The sequence below is a fragment of the Amblyraja radiata genome, chromosome 2 (assembly GCF_010909765.2).
Source record: "Amblyraja radiata isolate CabotCenter1 chromosome 2, sAmbRad1.1.pri, whole genome shotgun sequence".
Taxonomy (NCBI): domain Eukaryota; kingdom Metazoa; phylum Chordata; class Chondrichthyes; order Rajiformes; family Rajidae; genus Amblyraja; species Amblyraja radiata.
Window position 1 is genome coordinate 30,858,004 of NC_045957.1, and position 21,745 is coordinate 30,879,748.

The 21,745-nt window shown below is 46.4% G+C and overlaps 1 protein-coding gene across 1 annotated transcript; it reads right to left on the reverse strand.

Moving 5' to 3' along the window:
- Positions 1 to 1,406: 1,406 nt before the first annotated feature.
- On the reverse strand, positions 1,407 to 21,725 carry shh (sonic hedgehog signaling molecule). The gene is made up of 3 exons (XM_033044346.1): positions 21,063 to 21,725; positions 15,821 to 16,082; positions 1,407 to 2,522 (listed from the first exon to the last, which is right to left on the reverse strand). The coding sequence occupies exons 1-3, from the start codon at positions 21,357 to 21,359 to the stop codon at positions 1,828 to 1,830; spliced, it is 1,254 nt and encodes a 417-aa protein (XP_032900237.1). The 5' UTR covers positions 21,360 to 21,725; the 3' UTR covers positions 1,407 to 1,827.
- Between the last annotated feature and the right edge of the window lie 20 nt (positions 21,726 to 21,745).

The window sequence follows — 21,745 nt, forward strand, 5'->3', positions numbered from 1 at the left end:
CCTTGGGTGGGGCGCAAAGTCTCCAGAGGTTTCCGTTCAGGTTTCCTAAGTGGGACAGGGGCATAACGGTATCAGCAGGAACGTTAGACTGTTTTAAGCTCTCGTGGGAAACACGAAGTGCTGAAGTAACACAGCGCGCCAGGCAGCATGTCTGGAGAGAATGGACAGGCGACGTTACGGGTCGGGACCCCTCGTGTAAAATAATATGATATGAGGATTAATAATCTAAAGAACTTTTAAACCGTCGGAAGATAGACACAAAGTGCTGGAGTAACTCAGCACGTCAGGCAGGGATCCTTCTTCAGACTCAGAGTCGGGGGAAAGGGAAACTAGAAGTATCAAAAGGTACAAAGAACAAATTAACTCTCGGTATGTTTGGTGTTCGGAGCTGAAGGTCTCGTCATAAATACCTTGGTAAATTGTATGTTTTGCAGTTTTTAAACAAATTTCCCCGCACGCTCTTCTCCAAAATAGATCCGTTGCATTGGACTTCAGGTTAAATTTATTTTTGAAAAACGTTTGTGAAAACAAAAGCACCAGTGAAGGGGGAGAAAAGTCCGTTGGTTCGCAAGCGACCAAATAATGGCTACAAGCAATATGTTCGTTTCTTACATTTTTTTTTATAAGTTGCAGAATGATTGAATCAAATAGAATGTAAAATATGACACGGTCTTCCGGACCTTGCCGCAGAAATTACAACCATTCCACGTCCGGTATGCTGTGGCGTAAAAGATTGACCCTAAAACATAAATATCTCTTTTCATTTTTGCAAAATAGTTTAAAGTATCTGTACACAGCGTCTCTCTTTACCTCTCGATTATCAAAAGTCGCGTGTAATCGAAATGCTATTCAATAATATTCAGAGTATTTGGCACATTTCTATATTATAAAACTACTGTATTAATCTATTACAAAATATGCAAATAATACGGTTTTAGTAAATTTACAGCTTTTTTGTCGAATTTTAATTCGTATGCAAAAAAAACTTTGTACAAACTACTACTTTCATTAGAATATGATTATTGATCATCAAGGTTTGTCACTTTTAAAAAATAATTTCTTCTGAATAAAATTCAGTCCCAGATGGAGATGTCAAGGGCGACACAGTTGATGGAGGGACATATGTTCGCTGAACACGCCTACTTTATCTGAAGCACATCCTGTTTACAAAATAGCACGTTTAATATCAAACGATACATCGCAGATGGGATGGTCAAAACGTTATATTTTTTTGCGTCTAGACTTTAAATTAAAATAATATATTCTCGTATTTTACACTATTTCAAATAACGAAATGTGATTCAGTTAAGTAATGATGTCTCCAAAATCTAATTTACAATTCTGTGTATAAAAATATAATTTGTGGAGCCCCCCCCCCCCCCCCCCCCTCCCCCTCCCCCTCCCCCAACGAAGTGTAGCGTTGTCCAAAAGACTAGAGAAATTAAAAAAAAAATGAGAGCGGGAAGAAGAGATTACAAAAAACAACAAGATAATTCGTTGCAAACGTTTGTAGAATGCTGCACGGGACAAAAAACAGATAGAAAAATATATTCTTCTCCTTGACTGACCACACAAAATAGTTTCCGTTCTGGTGGGGTCACCGAGGAATAAATTATTGACGGAGTTTTAAGGCTTTCCAAAGTTCCAGTTTCTTTTCCGTTAAACAAGAAGACGATATCAACAACAGGCAAGAGAAACAAGGGAGGTAAAATAAAGCAAAAACGAAATAAATATCCCCATGGAAATCTTCTTGTGGAAACTCGGCTTTTGTTTGATTTGACTTTGAGCGGGTTCTGTTTGTGAAAGTCTGGATGCGGGTGAACCATTTCAGCTGGAGTCTAGCGCCATTCCCAAAGGATGGATGGACGCGCCATTCAGTACCCACCTGCCTATTTGATACAGGGCGCTGGAGTACCAGTGAACCCCAACTGCTTGGACAGTACAGTTGACCGCTGGTGGGTCGCTGGGCAGGAGTAAAGATCTGGCCGTGTACCTCATCCGTACAGGGGCGAAAGCCCAGTGAGCCAGCGAGTGTTCCTCTATCACTGCATAGCAAGAGGTGAGGACCTGGTCGATCACCAACGTGCCCTGCATAGTCAGCGGAGCGTAAGCACCGATCATCTCCTCCAGGTAAACCTTGTCGACTCTGGCGGGTCGCAGCCGGTGACTGTCTCCGTCCGTGATGTACACCAGCTGTCCCGACCTCACCTTGCTGGCGAAAGTTGCCTTCAGTCCGAGTTGCCCCTCGTTCGTAGCGTGCCCGACGAAAAGTAAATGGGCCGCAGTGAGGGCGAGTTTGCGGCGAGGTTCTCGTGTCTCGATCACGTAGAAAACTTTCTCCACCTCCTCAGCTCTGTCCAAGAACATGACGAAGTCACTGTAGAGGAGGTTGCCCCGCTCGTCCGCCGCCAGTACCCGGTCTCCCGGCGTCAGGTCCTTGACTTGTTTGGTGTCGCCGTTCTCCAGATTGACTCTCGCTGAGGCAGGGAAACAGCCTCCAGATTTAGCAGCCACTGAATTTTCTGTTGGAAAAGAGGAACAGGGACATGTTGGTGTTAGAACGAGTATATATAATATAATGCACAGTGAATGTCAGGGCTCTGGGGTGTGTCGTAGAGCAGGTGGATCTAGGAGTGCAGGTACATGGTTCATTGAAAGTGGCATCACAGTAGATATGGTGGTCATGAAGGCTTTCGCACATTGGCCTCCATCAGACGGAGCATTGAGCATAGAAGTTAGGAGGTCATGTTACAGTTGTACAAGATGTTGGTGAGGCCACATTTAAAATATTGTGTTCAGTTTTAGTCACTCCATTTCAAGAAAGATCATATTAAGCTAGAAAGGGTGTAGAGGACCATGAAGCATTTGGAAGTCGAGCAGGCTGGGACTCTATTCCTTGGAGCGCAGGAGGATGAGTGAGGTGTATAGGGTCATGAGAGGACTAGATAGGGCAAATGCACAGAGTCTTTAACCAAGAGTAGGGGGATCAAGAACCAGAGAACACAAGTTTAAGGTGATGGGAGAAAGATTTAATAGGAACCTGAGGGTCTACTTTTTTTACACAAACAGGGGTAGGTATATGTAACGAGTTGCCGGAGGGAGTATTTGAGGTAGGTATTATCACAGCATTTAAGAAATATTTAGATAGGTACTTTGATAGGATAGGTTTAGAGGGATTTGGGGCAAACACAGATAGGTGGGCCTAGTGTTGTGTGGGCAAGTTGGGTTGAAGGTCCTGTTTCCATGCTGCATGAGTCTATGACTCTATGAACAGTACAGCACCCTTTGGCCCACAATGTTAATCCAGACTGGATTTTGTTGAACCTCTTCCACATTCTCTCTAATGCCACCACAGCCTTCCTGTAATGGAGCAACCAAACTACACACAGTTCGGATGCCAAGGGAAACTAATTTTCCCTACCGCACGTGATCCATATCCCTCCGTTCTCTGCATGTCCATGTACATCTCTAAAAGTCTTATCTGCCTCCACCACACCCCTGGCACCCCCTCTGTTCTGTGTAAAGATCCTGCCCCATACACCCCCTTCAAACTTTGCTCTTTTCACCTTAAAGCTGTATCTTCTGTATCCTCTAGTCTTTGCCATTTCCACCCTACCCTTTCTATGCCTCTCATGATTTTATATACCTCCATCAAGTCTCCCCTCAACCTTCGGCGTAACAGAAAGAACAATCTAAACCTGTCTAATCTTGCTTTAGAACTAATACCTCTAATCCAGGCAGCATTCTGGTAAACCTTTCCTCCACCCTCTCCAAAGCCTCTGCATATTTCCTGTAATGTGCTGACCAGAACTGCACACAGTTCAGAAGCAATGAGCATTGTGATGGTGCCACATTCAGGGTGGAAACAGGTCCTTTGGCCCACCATGCCCCATCTACGCTAGTTCCACCTGCCTGTGTTTGACCCATATCCCTCTAAACCTAACCTACCCATGTCCTGATTAAATGTTTCTTAAACGTTGTGATAGTACTTCCCTCAACTACCTCCTCTGGCAGCTTGTTGCATATACGAGATGAGAAGAAACTTTTTCACACAGAGAGTGGTGAATCTCTGGAACTCTCTGCCACAGAGGGTAGTTGAGGCCAGTTCATTGGCTATATTTAAGAGGGAGTTAGATGTGGCCCTTGTGGCTATAGGGATCAGGGGGTATGGAGAGAAGGCAGGTACGGGATACTGAGTTGGAGGATCAGCCATGATCATATTGAATGGCGGTGCAGGCCTGAAGGGCCGAATGGCCTACTCCTGCACCTATTTTCTATGTATCTATGTATCTATACATACCACCCTTTGTGTAAAATTGTTGACCCGTGGGTTCTTAATAAATCTTACCCCTGCTGGTGGTATTGAATAACCCAATTCAAAATAGTAATGAGAATATTACAACACAGAACTAGGGGGATTTGGCCTTTTGGCCATTGTGCCTGCTCTCCACTCCATAAGATCAAGGTTAATCTTTCACCTTGGCTCCAATCTCCTGCACTAACCGTGTTGCTGGATTCCCTGAAGATCTTTAAATACAACATCCACTGTGGGAGTTTTGTGCAACAATGCTATTAGCACACTCCTCACCACACTGTGCTGGCTTTAATCGGCTTCAGGAGCCCAGAGAAGTGAAATCACACACCTCCAGAAACACAACCCTCTGCTAAAACTGTGCTTTACTATGAAGAGAAGAACATGGAGCACACAGCAGAGGAACAGGTCCTTCATACTTTACATAATGATAAGATAAACTAATCTCCTCTACCTGCATGTGATCCATATCGCTCCATTCCTTGCATTATCCTCAGCCCTGCAAGCCTGTTCCATCTGCACCTTAATGCTATTCATTTGCCTCTTGTCTAAAGCTTCTATTGTATCTGTTTGACAAATCTGTATCTAAATCAGTCTGTAATTTCTATTAGGCCTGGACTCAACAACTCCAGAGAGGATGATGCAGGGTTATACTGACCCGTTTTAAAACACTGGAAAGAAAGAACTGCAGGTGCTAGTTTAAACCAAAGATAGACATAAAGCGCTGGAGTAACTCAATGGGTCAGGCAGCATCTCTGGAGAAAAACTGTAGAAGACGTTTCAGGACTTGGGACCCTTCTTCAGATTGTCCGAAGAAGTGTCTCGACCGTCAGTTCCTCACTCTGAAGAAGGGCCCTGACACAAAAGTCACCCATCTCAATCTCCAGATATGCTGCCTGACCTGCTGAGTTACTCCAGCACTCTGTGTCTGTGTTTGTGATGAAATACTTCCTGACATCTGCACTACATTGTATTAGCTATAAGGAGAAAGGTTGGATATACTTTGATTGTTTTCTTTGGAAGTTGGTGTTTTGAAGAAGGGAGGATTGGGGGGGGGGGGGGGGGGGGGGGGGGGGGGGGGGGGAGGATTGGGGGGGGAGGGGGATTAGTTAATAGCCTGATAGAAATGTAACATAGTCATAGTCATACAGCATGGAAACAGGCCCTTTGGCTCAACTTGCCCACACTGGCCAACATGTACCATCTACACTAGTCCTACCTGTCTATGTTTAGCCCATAACACTCTAAACCTGACCTATCCAAGTACTTTGTCTAAACATTTCTTGAATGTTGCTGTAGTGCATGCCTCGAGCCTGCAGCTCGTTCCATACACCCACCATTCATTGCGTGAAAAGGTTACCACTCAGGTTTCCATTCAAGCTATCCCCTATCACCTTAAACCTACATCCTTTGGTTATCGATTCCCTACTCTGGACAAGAGACTCTGTGCGTTTACCCGATCTATTCCCATCCGCCCAGATAGTAAAGGAAACTAGACACATTAGCAAATGTACAGAGCTGGTATTGCATCTCATCCAACACCACTATATCCTTCCTGAGTAAGCTGCCTCAAACGCAGGTTAGACTCATGGAGTCATACAGCATGGAAACTTGCCCTTCGGCCCAACTCATACTGAGCTAATGCACCAGCACCATATAACCATATAACCATATAACAATTACAGCACGGAAACAGGCCATCTCGACCCTTCTAGTCCGTGCCGAACACATAATCTCCCCTAGTCCCATATACTTGCGCTCAGACCATAACCCTCCATTCCTTTCCCATCCATATAACTATCCAATTTATTTTTAAATGATAAAAACGAACCTGCCTCCACCACCTTCACTGGAAGCTCATTCCACACAGCCACCACTCTCTGAGTAAAGAAGTTCCCCCTCATGTTACCCCTAAACTTCAGTCCCTTAATTCTCAAGTCATGTCCCCTTGTTTGAATCTTCCCTACTCTCAGTGGGAAAAGCTTATTCACATCAACTCTGTCTATCCCTCTCATCATTTTAAAAACCTCTATCAAGTCCCCCCTTAACCTTCTGCGCTCCAAAGAATAAAGCCCTAACTTGTTCAACCTTTCTCTGTAACTTAGTTGCTGAAACCCAGGCAACATTCTAGTAAATCTCCTCTGTACTCTCTCTATTTTGTTGACACTTCTACCTCCTTGTCTCCCAGCCCGTATAACGTGAAAGCTAACATTCCATTAGCCTTTTTTAAATTTACTTCAATCTCTTTAATGATTGTTGTACTGGGCCTTGGAGGTTTCACTCATTGTAGAGTGCTGTACAATTTCTTCATGTTAATTAGTCATAGGAGCAGAATTAGGCCATTCGGCCCATCGAGACTACTCCGCCATTCAATCATGGCTGATCTATCTTTTTCTCTCAACCCCATTCTCCTGCCTTCTCCCCGTAACCCTTGAAGTCCTTACCAATCACAAATCTGTCAATCTCTGCCCTACAAATACCCAATGACTTGGCCTCCACAGCCATCTGTGGCAATGAATCCCACAAGTTCTCCCTTATCAAGCAGCGGTATAACTGAGTTTACATTTTTTCAATCCAAAAAGAGTAAGACTTAAAAAGAAGCACGTGACACTGATAATAGGGTACTACTGAGCAAGTCTAGCAGGGTCAGGCAAAGGGCAAGATATTCTAAGTTAACTGCAGACACAGTCAAAAAGTACAGGTCCTAATTATACACTGAATTTAAGGATAGTTACTAATTTAAGTAAAACATTTTAATTTTGTCGTTAGTTTATTTAGTAGGCTGTTATTATTTAGTGTCCATGACTATCTGGGATGCGAAGGACAGAAGCAATTGACGTAATTCCGACTATCCCTGGTCATGTGAAAAATCAGCCAAGGATATTCCGCCCAACTGGAGCATGTCAGCATTTGTGCACCATTCCCACTTCATTCCATCTTTCATCATTCAAATCAATCAGAATAATATTAATATTAAATATTAATATTCAAAACGTTTCTATGTCACCCATTAGTCTCAATGTTAGGAAAAGCTTTGAACATTTTGACGAGCATTTAGTTCTCATTGTCACCCATTGCTATACAATGTGCCACATAGAATAAAAAGATAGACACACATGGAACTGCAGAAGGTAGACAAAAATGCTGGAGGAACTCAGCGGGTGAGGCAGCATCTATGGAGAGAAGGAATAGACGTTGTTTCGGGTCGAGACCCTTCTTCAGACTGATGTCGGGGAGGGGGGGCAAGAAAAAGGAAGACAGAGGCAAAGACAGTGGGCTGTGGGAGAGCTGGGAAGGGGGAGGGGAAGGAGGGTGAAAGCAAGGACTCTCTGAAATGAGAGAACTCAATGTTCATACCGCTGGGGTGTAAACTACCTAAGCAAAATATGAGGTGCTGTTCCTCCAATTTTCGCTGGGCCTCACTCTGGCAATGGAGGAGGCCCAGGACAGAAAGGTCGGATTCGGAATGGGAGGGGGAGTTGAAGTGCTGAACCTTAAACAAGGAACTGCAGATGTGGGATACACAAGCAAAACACAAAGTGCTGGAGGAACTCAACAGGTCAGGTAGCATCTGTTGAGGGAATGAACAAACAATGTTTTGTGTCAGGAAAGTGCTGGAGGAACGCAGAGGGCCAAGGGGTTTCTGGAGGGAATGGACATATAACATCTCAAGAAATGTCCTGGCATAACATGTCTTCTGCCCATTCCCTTCACAGATGTTGCCTATCCCACAGCGATCCTCCAACAATATGTGTTTTGTTCGAGCATAACAAGTTAAATATTGATGTCGCTGTTGTGACTAGATTAATAGATACAACGATGCTAGCTTTAGAGAGATAAAGTCATAGAGTCATACAGTGTGGAAACAGGCCCTTCGGCCCAACCTGCCCACCTTGACCAACAAGTCCCATCTACACTAGTCCCACGTGCCTGCATTTGGCTCATATACCTCTAAACCTGCCCTATCCATGTACCTGTCCAAATGTTTCTTAAACGTTCTTAAACAGCTTCCTCTTCCAGCAGCTCGTTCTATACATCCACCACTTTATGTGTGAAAAAGTTACCCCTCAGGTTCCTATTAAATCTTTCCCCCCCTCATCTTAAACCTAAGTCCTCTGGTTCTTGGTCCCCCTACTCTGGGCAAACGACTCTGTGTGCCTAGCCGATCTATTCCTCTCATGATTTTGTACATATCCATGTGATTTTGTACAGATATATTCCAGCCTGAAGAAGGGTCCTGATCCAAAATGTCACCTATCCATTAACTCCACAGATACTGCCTGACCCTCTGAGTTACTCCAGTATTTTGTGCTTTCTCATAAACACATACATTCCTTCTAAATTGTGGACACCCAGATTCTTAAATAGGAAGATATATGATAAAAACAAAAAGAGATGATAAATATATAGGTGCATAGATAAGAGCTAGGTATAATGATTGATAGCTAAGCACACAGACAGAGAGGTACATGGGTAACTGGGACATACAAAGAAATAATCAAATGACCATCTATGGGGCAAGTGAATGGTCAGCAATGAATAAACAGGATTTGGGGAGATTTCCAATTCTATACAATCCCTCTTAAATTATTCCACATAAAACTGCCAATTATATTTGATATTTAAACTTAAAACATAGAACATAGATAGCTACAGATTGTAAACTTAAAACATAGAACATAGATAGCTACAGATTGATAGCTACAGAGTGTTGGAGTAACTCAGTGAGTCAGGCAGCATCTCTGGAGAAGAAGGGTCTCCACCTGAAATATCACCTCTTCCTTTTCTCCAGAGATGCTGCCTGGCCCGCTGAGTTACTCCAGCATTTTGTGTCTATCTTTGGTGTAAACCAAGTATCTGCAGTTCCTTCCTCCACATAGAACAGCACAGCACTGGAACAGACTCTTCGGCCCACAGTGTCTGTACCCAACATTATGTCAAATTAAACGAATCTCCTCTGCTTGCATCTGATCCATATCTCTCCATTCCCTACATAACCCGTGTACCAATCTACCAACCTCATAAACGTCGCTATCGTATTTGCCTCCACCGCCACCCCCTGGCAGCTTGTTCCGGGCACCTATGTAAAAAAAACTTGCCTCGCACATTTCCTTTAAACCTTGCTCCTCTCACCTTAAAGCTATGTTCTGTCTTCGATATTTCCACCCTGGGGAAAAGATATTACAAAGAAACATAGACAATAGGTGCAGGAATAGGCCATTCGGCCCTTCGAGCCAGCACCGCCAATCAATATGATCATGGATCATCATCCACATATGAGTACCTGCACCATATCCCTTGTCAGTCCCCATATCCCTTAATTCCATTAGCCCCAAGAGATTCCCTATTGACTCTACCCCATCTATGTATAACCATTGGACTTGTCTTCTTTCTTGTTGAAATGTAGTATCAATCTCGTTCTAAGGAAGCTTTCTGAAGGAGATTGATTATTTTTGCATTGTGGGAAGGGGCAGGATGATCGGATAAATGTTGAGCTGTCTCGCTAACCGGATGCAGCATAGGCTATTGGCGAGGGGGTCAAACCAAGGATCACAATATTAAAACGCAGCAATTTCTACTTTAGAAAAAAAATCAACTCTCGTCCCATTACACGCGGCAAGCGCGTTTGGAAACAAGCCGTCCGTCTACTTCTCAGGAAATCGCACTATAATTGGCGAAAAAGAGCCGCAAATTAGATTTTATTGATCTGTTAACGACTTTCTCGCCTCTGTTTAATAGAACCGAACGGGTGGGGGATTTCAGTTGAATGGCTGGCCACAGCAAGTAAACACTCCGAAGTGTTAGTGTTTATGTGGGGAGTAGAGGGTGCTATGGGCACGACTCCAGATGCGACAGTCTACATTTTAACTGGTGGTGGTAGACACAAAATGCTGGAGTAACTCAGCGTCCCTGGAGAGAAGGAATTTGTGACATTTCCCATTCCTTCTCTCCAGAGATGCTGACTGTCCCGATGAGTTACTCCAGCATTTTGCGTCTATCTTCGGTTTAAACCAGCATCTGCAGTTCCTTCCTACACTATTTAACTAATGGATTCTGGTTGCAAGCTTCAAGGTTGTGGCGGGCGCTGTGGTCTAAAGGACCCTCTAAGGTCGGTGAATGCTTTCTTCAGAGGCGGGGGATTCAGTCCGTGCCGACTAATTAAAATCCAATAAAGGCGCCGCATTGTCATTCTGATACGACGAATAAAACGAGACACTCGTGGAAGAGAGGATGACTTCCACTTTTCTTTTCCCAGCTCTCTCTCGCTATTTGCTCAGGTGCAGGAACCTCCTATGTGTCAGTTCACACATACATACGCTGCACACCAGAATGTTAAGGCTCCTTGCAAGCGGTATTTGCACAGCAGAAACACTGTTCGTTTTTCTGGACACTCGAGATGTGTATTTGAATTTTAAATGACCGAGGCTGGCTTTAGACGCTAACTATAGGGCCGGCATCAATGGCCCCGTCTCCTCTGTTAGTCTGACAATGAATCGCGACTCGAGACAACCCCGGCTTTGAATTCCTCTCCCCGGGATCATTCTTTCAGCAAATAGAGACGTAAAAAACGAATCTTCCTCTCTGGAATTCCTCTCCTCCGCAGACAGCGTTTAATCTTCTCATATGATTCACTGGCATGAAATAGTGGCGGAACAAACGGAGCGGAGCCAGGTCTAACAGTGCTCAGTAATAGTCAGGCAAATCTATGTGGTACAGTCACACGACCCACATGACATGGGCTCAGATGAATTTGGATAGCCCAGTGTGTTTGGAATTTTAAATTTTAGATTTGTCGCCCTCCTATTTAGAGAGAAATAACAGGAGGGCAAGATTAGACCAGACGTTAGAACAGTTTTCACGGCGTTTCTATCTAATCATTCCAGATCTCTGTTTGTTGGCACGCACAGCGCGGTTAATTCTTCTCGAAGACAGTGAGTGGCGTAGCAAGTACGCCGAATGTGAGAGTCTGCCGATCGCCTATCGCCCGGCAGAGCTTCGGGGTCCGGCGCTCGGCGTCTGAAGCAGCATCTAAATGGTCGCCATCTCCCTGGTTTCCCGTCAACTACTCGCTGCCCGTTTGCGAGGTCACTTTAATGAATATGCTTACGGATACTTGGGACTTGTCATCTCGCAACCACGCAGAGTAGATAGAACGGGAAACAATCGTGAAAACTGAGAAACGGAGAGAGTCAGGTTGTGATAGAGACAGATGGAGTGACAGATAAATGAATAGAAAGATGGATAAATAGATATAGATGGAAAAATATATAGAAGATGGATAGAGATAGATGGGTAGATATATGTATAGATAGTGCTATTAAGAAACATGAGACATCTGTTATAAACGTTGCATTTCAGGTTAGAAGTGCGCGTCGAGTATTGATATTCAATGGAGAGAAGAGAGAGAGGAGAGAGAGGAGAGAGGAGAGAGAGAGAAAGAGAGAGAGAGAGAGGGGATGAGAGAGATGAAGAGAGAGAGAGGAGGGTGAGAGAGGAGGATGGAGAAGAGAGGGGAGGGGAGAGTGAGATGGGGAGCGAGGGGAGAGAGAGAGAGAGGAGAGAGAGAGGAGAGGGAGAGAGAGAAGGAGAGAAGGAGAGAGAGAGGGAGAGAGGAGAGGAAGAGGAGAGTGAGAAGAGGGAGAGAAGAGAGAGAGAGAGAGAGAGGAGAGAGAGAGAGAGAGAGGGAGAGAGAGAGAGCGGAGAGAGAGAGAGAGGAGAGGCAGAAGAGAGAGAGAGAGAGAGAGAGAGAAGAGAGAAGAGAGCAGCGAGGAGAGAGAGAGAGAGAGAGAGAGAGAGAGAGAGAGAGAGAGAGAGAGAGAGAGAGAGAGAAATCGACAAAGTGACTACGGAGATGCCGATTAATGGGGTTATTTGATTATAATAATGTTCCAGAACCTAATGGAGGTAAAATCGTCGATCAATCCCAATCCTGCATTGGCTAATCCTGAAGTGGCGAATCATTCAGCAAAAACTAATGACAAATCTAATCCAAACCCGGCCCATAGTGTTGGAAGATACAAGCGGAAAGTTCACTATACAGATGCTTAGGTAAAGTCTGTGGAGCACATTCAATATTTGCCATTTGTATGTTCAACCTCATACACTTATATAACACACCGAGCATTCAGTGTCTACCAAGAAATTGGAGGAAATGCATGTAAAAGTATGGGGTTTCGTTGGGTAAAAATGCAATTAATATCCTGGACCACTAATTAGTTACTTCACCATGCAGTACAAAGAGCAAGTGATCTACAAAATATTGAGAACGCACCGTGGAACAGTAAAAAAACAATGGCAGACACAAAATGCTGGAATAACTCAGCGGGACAGGCAGCATCTCTGGAGAAAAGGAATGGGTCTGAAGAAGGGTCTCGACCCGAAACGTCATCCATTCCTTCTCTCCAGAGATGCTGCCTGAGTTACTCCAGCATTTTGTGTCTACCTTCGATTTAAACCAGCATCTGCAGTTCTTTCCTACACAGTAAATAAACAATACACGGTTCGTGTATATATATAGGAAGGAACTGCAGATGGTGGTTTAAACCGAAGACAGACACAAAATGCTGGAGTAACTCAGCGGGACAGACAGCATCTCTAGAGAGAAGAAATCACACACACACACATATATATATACACACATATACACATATACACACATATATATATATGTATATGTATTATATATATATATATACACATATATGTATGTACACACACACACACACACACACACACACACACACACACACACACACACACACACATATATGTGTGTGTGTGTGTGTGTGTGTGTGATATATATGATATATATATATATATATATATATATATATATATATATATATAATATAATGATATAAATGATATATAATGATATATAATGATATATATAAATATATATGATGAAATATATATGATATATATGATAAACATATATGATGAAAAAAGAGATAAAATGACCTAGTCTTCTTCTGGTTTGGGGCACATGCTTTGAATTCCGATGTTAATGAGACAACTAATCATGCCTTCCACTACATCCTGTATACCATATTTACACAGTATAATGGTTTATTTCTTGGCGATGACTGAATGGACTGAGCATGGCTTGAAATATCTGACACAAAACGAATCTTAGCGGTTTGATGTATAGATTCTGCTGGTATGTAGTTTTCGACATTATCCTAGCCCGCTTGGGCTATGCGAAGAGCCCTAAACTGAACTAAAGCAAACCAAAATTAACCGCCCTCAGAACAACTGAAGCGTATTCCCGAGGGAAGACAGAGCAGAAAGGCGGGTTCTAGCGGTGTGTTAACTCCTAGAAAACAGTCCCAGCAATAGGATTCCAGAAATCCGATGCATCATTTGTTTCCATGAACCTCTTGAATCACCATTACAGTACTTTGGTTTGTTGCTGGTCCCTGATCAATTAGCCTTGCTCACTGCTGGAACCTATACACCCGCGGATAACAGTATCCGATTTTTCAGCTTATTCAGGTATCGTATACCAGCATCTGCAGTTCCTTCTTACCCAGTATTATATTTCACGCTGGATCCGATTAGCTACCCGGTGTCTTGGTGGAGCGAACGGTCGACCCCACCAGCACATATGTTGCTTCTAAGTTGAGCATAAGCTATCTCAGTCATTAAATATCTGGAGAGTTTTCCTTCGGCGAAAACCAACTCTAACCCCAGATGCAATGCCGGCCAGATGTGGAGCGCGCTCTGGAGTGGAGTGGAGTCTCCAAACAAAACATAAAGTGCTAAAGGAACTCGACCGGTCAGGCAGCGTATGTGGAGGGAATGGACCGGCGAAGTTTCGAGTCGGGACCTTCCTTCGGACTTTTTCTTGGGTCTAAAGAAGGGTCCCGACCCCAAACGTGGTCTGTCCATTCCCTCCACATATACTGCCGGACCCGCTAGGTTCCTCCAGCACTTCGTGGTTTGCTCAAGATGTCAGCACCTGCAGTTCCTTGGGTCTCGATGGAGTCTCTGTTTGCGACAACCAGAATAATTGGACGGTACACCCGGGGCATCATTATTGTCTCCACAAGGCACAAGGAAAGGGTTGAATTTAAGTGTATGGATGTCCCGTTATACTTTATTGCCTATACAAAAGTCGTAGCCAATAGCATGCAGCAAGCCCGCTGGCACCTCGGTTTTAATGATGGTGGCAGGTAAATACAAAATGGGCAGGGCACCAGAAATAATGCCCCCTGTTCTACTAAAATACTAACTCTGCCACCCCACAGAACAAATGGGGGGGGGGGGGGGGGGGGGGGGGGGGGGGTCGAAAGGCGGTATCTCCGGAGGAAGCATATACAACTATGAGAGGCATGTATAGGGTAGACTGGCAGAACCTTGTTTTTCTGCCCAGCATTGAAATATCAAATACTAGACGGCGCAGCTTTAACGTGAGAAGGGCAACGTTTAAACAAGATGTGCGGATCATGTTTTACTTACACAAAGGGTGTGCGAGTGCCTGGAATGCGCTGTCGGCAGCGCTGGAGGAGGCAGATGTGACCGTGGCGTTTAAAATACTTTTGGATAGGGACATATAAATGCAGGGAATGAGGATGATGTGCAGGCAGATAAGAGTTGGGGTTAGCATCATGTTCAGTACCGGCACTCTGAGCCGATGGTCTGATCCTGTGCTCTAACATTCAATGCTCTACTAGTCGATGGTCTATAAAGAGTTGAGGTCTCTAAAGAGTTGAGCACAGTGGCGCAGCGGTAGAGCTGATGCCTTGCAGCGCCAGAGACCCGGGTTCGATCCTGACCACGGGTGCTGTGTCTGTACCTTCTCCCTGTGTGATCGCGTGGGTTTCCCCCGGTGCCCAGGTTTTCTCCCACATTCCAAAGCCCACGGGATAGTCGGTTAATTGGCGACTGTAAATTGTCCCTGGTGTGTAGGATAGTGCTTGTGTAGGGGGTGTATCTCTAAAGTCTAAAGTCTGAAGCAAATAACGCGTTGGGATTGTGGGCAGTTTTGCATCGGATTCAGGCTCCGGTTTTCGGCGAAGTGTCAGTTAAAGAGTGCAGTGTGATACACGGAAAACTCGGAGAGCTCTGAAGGATGTGGTCAGTTTATTTTGTGGTTGTTGTGATACTCGCTCGTCGGTACACTGGGTCTGTTTACACCCTCTCCCTACACCGCGCCTCCAACCCATAATCCTACTGACTGAGAAGACCTGGGCCACTCCCGGCGGAGCGCCTGACGACACCTTCAGGGAAACGTCCTGCTTTATTGCATCTCTCTCTCTATCTCCCTCTCTCTCACACACACACACACACTTCCTCCCATTCACCATGAACTAATGACCATATTAATTATGACAAGATTAGTAAAACCACTCGACAATACCAACGCGCCCGCACCCTGCAGGAGTGACAGAGAGCTCTGACTGGCGCCTGGGGTGCTTTCAGATTAAAAATGTGTGATTCCGATATGAAATATGATCACGTTAATCATAGGTGACCGCAGTTTCTTTAAGAAGCGCTGCCTCTCACCTGCTTTCACCGAGCAGTGGATGTGGGCTTTGGACTCGTAGTTCACCCAATCGAAGCCCGCTTCGACAGCCAGTCTTGCCAACATGCCATACTTGCTCCTGTCCCGGTCGGAGGTGGTGATGTCCACAGCTCTGCCCTCGTAGTGTAGGGACTCCTCTGAATGATGTCCGTCTTCGTCCCAGCCCTCGGTCACTCGTAGCTTCACCCCGGGCCATTGGTTCATCACCGAGATCGCCAGAGAGTTCAATTTATCTTTACACCTCTGCCAAAGATGAATAAAAGAGGAGAGAAGGTGGAAACGAGACCTCAGTTAAAGATGCCGTCAACTTGAGGATGTTTTTACATGCCGTTATGCATTGCATTAGATAGACACATAATGCTGGAGTAACTCAGCGGGTCAGGCAGCATCTCTGGAGAAAAGGAATTGTCGACGTTTCGAGTCGAGACCCTTCTTCAGAGTCTGACCCGCTGAGTTACTCCGGCATTTTGTGTTTATTTTCGGTGTGAATCATCGTTTGCAGTTCCTCCCTACACGTCATTCGTACACTAGTTGTATCCTACACTCTTGGAGATAATTTACAGAAGCCAATTAACCTACAGCCCTGCACATCTTTGGAGTGTGCAGGGAACCAGAAGCACCCGGAGAAAACCCGCGCGGTCACAGAGGGCACAGAGGGCACCAGTAACCCGGGACTCTAACGTTGGGAGGCTGCAACTCTACCGCTGCACCACCCCGGACCCATTAACGTGTCACTCACTAGCAGAGACACAAGGACTGAAGACGTGTCCCGATCCGAGGTATCACCTGTGATGTTCTCCAGAGATGCTGCTGACCCTCAGAGTTTTACTTGTCTTTTTGGTCATTAACAGAGACATCTATATCTAACGGTAAAGAAGTCGCTTCGCCACCCCAATCGCCTTTCTAATTCCCCTCTTAATACATTACTTTGTAAACGGAACTAAGGTAAAACAAAGTGGAAACAGCCAGCACACCGGCTGGTTTTAGGAAAGATATCTAACGTTTCCCCTGATCTAGATCAGGCAGTAACTCGGTGCCGGTGTGTGGGACAGGGGGTTCGACGGACATCAGCAATGCAAACGGTTGAGAGACACGGGGAACAGCAGATGCCGGAATCGTGAGCAAAATACAAAGTGCTGGAGGAACTCGGCGGGTCAAGCAGCATCTGGGGAGAGAATAGACAGGCGATGTTTTTTCGAGTCGGAAGGGTTGAAATGGCAGTACTATGGTGAAGGGTCTCGACCCGAAACGTCACTCCTTCCTTTTCTCCAGAGATGCTGCCTGACCCTCTAAGTTACTCCAGCTTTTTGTATCTATTTTCGGGTTAAGGCACAGCATGCGCAGTGCCTTCTTACACATACTATGGTTTATTTATGGACTAATGGGAGAGGGGGAGGGGGAGGTATGGGGGAAAATCGGATCCACATATGCTACCTGACCCACTGAGTTTCTCCAGCAATTTGAGTTTTGCTCAGTGGTTTGCTCGGCCTCCCTAACCCGATAGGAATGGCAAGCGTGAGGCGTTTTATACACGGCTCGTTGACATACGCGGAGGTTTCGCCGCTGTAAATCGGCCGGAATTTCCCACGAACCGCATCGCCAACACAGAGAATGGGGAAGTGGGATAAAACTGCAGCCAAGGAGCTGGTCTCTGACGTCTGTGGAGGCTCGCCTTTCTCCCGGCCAACTCTCCCCATCGCCATCCCAATGCGGGCCACAAAGGCCCTTGGAGACGGCAGCGCGGATTGTTGGGGGCATATGGGGGGCGGGGTGGTCGAGGCACGGAGTTCAGCATCACTCGTGTTGCTGTCATTTGGACTTCCGTACCAACGGGGCAACATTACGCACGGTGTGACCAGTTGCCCTATAATTCATCCCGCAATAAACAGCGCCCCTGGCTGATTCCCGCTCTATCCTAGTTAGGCACCCAGATTAAGGTACAAGGGGAACCCATTTGGCTTTAACGCCCAATTAGTCAATAAGCAAAGTCTACTATCGACTCTGTGGGCTGGCTGGTGAGGGAGTGATTTCCTCGTTTTACACCGCACATCGGATGAGGCACAATGAACACGATAGTTTCACGCAAATACCCCTGCGCGCAGACAGCAGGGCGGGCCCACATTTCTGCACCTTCCTCTTCATTGAGACACGGATTTCGAGCAAGTTTTTTTTCCCTATACAAATTGTCCGACTCGCTGTGATCTCACTCTCAACGCTTTCCCCGCTGCACCAGAAATCACTTGCGCTTACAAGTGTACGCGGCTGTATCCTGCCTTGAAACAATCTCTGGGACATGCCCGAGCCCGGGGGGGGTGGGGTGGACTGAAGGTCGGCGAGAACACTGCGAGGAAGGAGCGCCTCCTTTATAGCGCCGGAGAGACTGTAGGTGACCAAGGTGCAAAGAGCCACTAGGGACCGGCGCCCCCAAAAAACTATTTATTAATTCATTGGGTCGTGTGCCGTGAACGGAGCGCAGACCTGAGCAGTCTCCAGTCAAAGTCAGCGGGAAACCTCGGCTTGCCCTCGGCGAGGCAACAAAGCGCTTGACCGAATCACTGCCTGCGTTCACATCTTAATCTATTCACGCTGCGACTGTGATATAAATTGCCAAATATGAAAGGCGACACTTAACAGATACCTGTCAATGCTCGCAGCTCGCCGCAGCTGTGTGCAAAGATCTTATAGCGCTATAAGATCTTTGGCTGTGTGTGTGTGTGTGTGTGTGAGAGAGAGGGAGAGAGTGTGTGTGTGAGAGAGAGGGAGAGAGTGTGTGTGTGAGAGAGAGGGAGAGAGTGTGTGTGTGAGAGAGAGGGAGAGAGTGTGTGTGTGTGTGAGAAAGAGACAGAGTGTGTGTGTGTGTGAGAGAGAGTGTGTGTGAGAGAGAGAGTGTGTGTGTGTGAGAGTGTGTGTGTGTGTCTGTGTGTGTGTGAGAGAGGGAGAGAGTGTGTGTGTGTGAGAGAGAGAGAGAGTGTGTGTGTGTGTGTGTGTGAGAGAGAGAGTGTGTGTGTGTGTGTGTGTGATAGAGAGAGTGTGTGTGTGTGAGAGAGAGAGTGTGTGTGTGTGAGAGAGAGAGAGAGAGAGAGTGAGTATGTGTGCGTGTGTTGAGAGGGAGGGTGTAGTCTCTTCAACCCCCACACACTAAATTCCACATAGATCGATCGCCAATCGATTATTCCCGGGGCCGGCGAGGTGCCTCAAACGTTATTTGAAACAAACACAGTCTCTGAAGGCAGATTGAGTCTGGGTTCATTGGATGGGCGGGGGTTGGGGGGTGGGTGGTGGAGAGAGAGGACGGGGAATGCATTGAACTTGAGACCCACAAGGTTTTTTTCATTGATATACGTCCGTAAGGAATATTTAATAAAACGACCACGGAAGCCAGGACTCTTGCGCTGCCTGTGTTTTCCCGCTGGGGGGGGGGGGGGGGGGGGGGGGGGGGGGGGGGGGGGGGGGGATTGAGTGGTCAGGAATGAAAACGCTCGCAGCTAATGCATGATCCATGTGGAGAGGTCGCCTATTCCCAGGGATGGATCCACGCCGTCCCGTGCATTGTGTGTGCGGGACGTGGAGAGCGGCTGATGCGGCAACCACCTATTTCTGCAGGATCCCAAAAGAGCTATTTTATGTTGCGCCTTTTGTTTTGTTTTATTTTAAAAGCATTGATATATTTTATTTATAGCCATCTCTCCAACAGCGCCGCGCGCACCTATAAATGTTTTTTTTAAGCCTGACCTGAAGCGAGAGAGAGAGAGAGAGAGAGAGGGAGAGGGTGGGGGCGAGGGATGAAATCGGAAATCCTAGCCCAGCCGCGATCGATAAGGGAAGAGGAAGTGTAACTCAAAATGCCAGAGACGTGTGTGTGTGTGTGTGTGTGTGTGTGTGTGTGTGCGTGCGTTTATAGGGCAACTTGATGATCCCTGTAGCTGTGATCGAGGCGTCTCACTGCATTGAGCCGCGGCTACTGTGGGCTGGGCTGGGCTGGGCTGGGCAGGGCTGGCTATCCGCCACTTGCCGTCTGCAGAGTGTCACGATGAACAACCCTGCACTGGGAGACGGATGGTGACCGGATGATGCACCGTGGGCCGACACGCGCGCTGCCTGTGAACATTTTTATTGCTTAAAAGGGTAATATCATCATCGGCGAGGGGGAGAAAAATTGCACCATCTGCCTTTGTGTTTCAATTGTACGCGTTCATTGAACGCCAGATAGAGATTTTAAATGTGCATTAAATCTTAATGACTTTGAGAGGGTCCCGTCAAATGGCCAGTTGCGGAGATTAGCACGTTGTGTGTGTGTCCTGTTAAGGGGGGAACTTTCAATGACCTTTAGCAGTGACTGTAATTCTAGGGATTGGAATAAAACTTTGATATAAGCGAACGGCTGCGGCTTTTCATTTTATATTTAAAAAAATCAAACGGCGGCTCCGAAGCGCTCATTCTCCACAGTCGCCTGTACTCAAACGTATGGCAATAAATGAACGCATCGGTAAACACAGAGATAGGAGATAGGATTTCTAAGTGAACAGCGTCAATTAAACAGATTGCGGAGACAAGGCGAGCGAAGGGGAGACGGGTCGATTGCGTTCTCTGTCCATCTTTCCTATATTTAGACAAGGCGGTCTCATTAAATCACCTCAGCTCAGGATTGCGAGATTGAGAAGATACTTTAACAGGAGGGCGAGAGAGAGGGGGTGGAGAGGGAGAGAGTAGACGGCCGCAGGTTGCATGTAACAGCGCAGGATTGCAGGTTGGCAAGTGTGCCGGCAGTAAGCATACACATGGGAGTACCTTCTGTACAATGTACAATCTGATTGATCAAAGTACAGGCCCAGGGGACTGCTGAAACACATTTGCACAGCGAGTCACAGTAAGCATCGCAGGCACCCCCAACAAGCAAGAGAGAGAGAGAGAGAGTGAGAGTGAGAGAGAGAGGCAGAGGCAGACAGAGTGAGAGAGACAGAGAGAGAGAGACAGAGAGAGAGCGAGAGACACACACACACATACACACACAGACAGAGACAGAGAGAGAGAGAGAGAGAGAGAAAAAAAAGAGAGACTAGGAAATAAAGGGGCAGGGAAGGTTCACCGGAATCCACAAAGTTTACTCCACCACGCATAACCCACTGTCGACATGTTGGTTTTTATCTGTCAGGTCGGCAGCGACCCCCATCCAATAGCGCTGACAGAGAATGGGGAGCATTTAACTGGCGATCTGATCCGTACCTGTGTCATCAGCCTGTCAGCTCCCGTATTTTCTTCGTCCTTAAAAATAATGTCTGGGTTGTAATTGGGTGTCAATTCTTTAAATCTCTCCGAGTTCCTGGTAATCTTCCCCTCGTATCTTCCACTGGCACCCAGGGTCTTCTCTGCCACGTTCGGGATGAATTGCTTGTAGGCCAGAGGGGTGAGTTTTCTGGGGTGCTTCCTTCTCCCATAACCCCGGCCCGGTCCACACGCCCTGGCAGACGAGACGAGAGAACAGCAGACCAGTCCCACTAACACAATTCTCGTTAGCATCATGTTCGTTCGGGGGCTTCTGCGCCGCTCTCGCTATCTCGCTGGTCTTCCAATGTTCCCACTGATCCCCGGCAACGGTGGCACATCGGGCTTTGGGAGCCGTGACCGCGGATTCTGTTGTTGTTGTTTTCTTCTTGGCGGTGGTGGTGGTGATGTGGGGGGGCGGGGGGGGGGGGGGTAGAATATGGACAATTGTGCTATAAGGATACGAAGTCGACAGGCGCGCTAGAAAGACTGGGCGCACAGCAATGTAATATAGCCTCAAAAGGCACAACGGCGAATCCTGATTGGCCACACGGCAGCTATTGGCTTCTGATGTGCTCACTAAAACCAACAGTTTCCGAAAATTCACCTGAAGTCTGGCGTATCAGGAGCGGGAGGAGGACTCA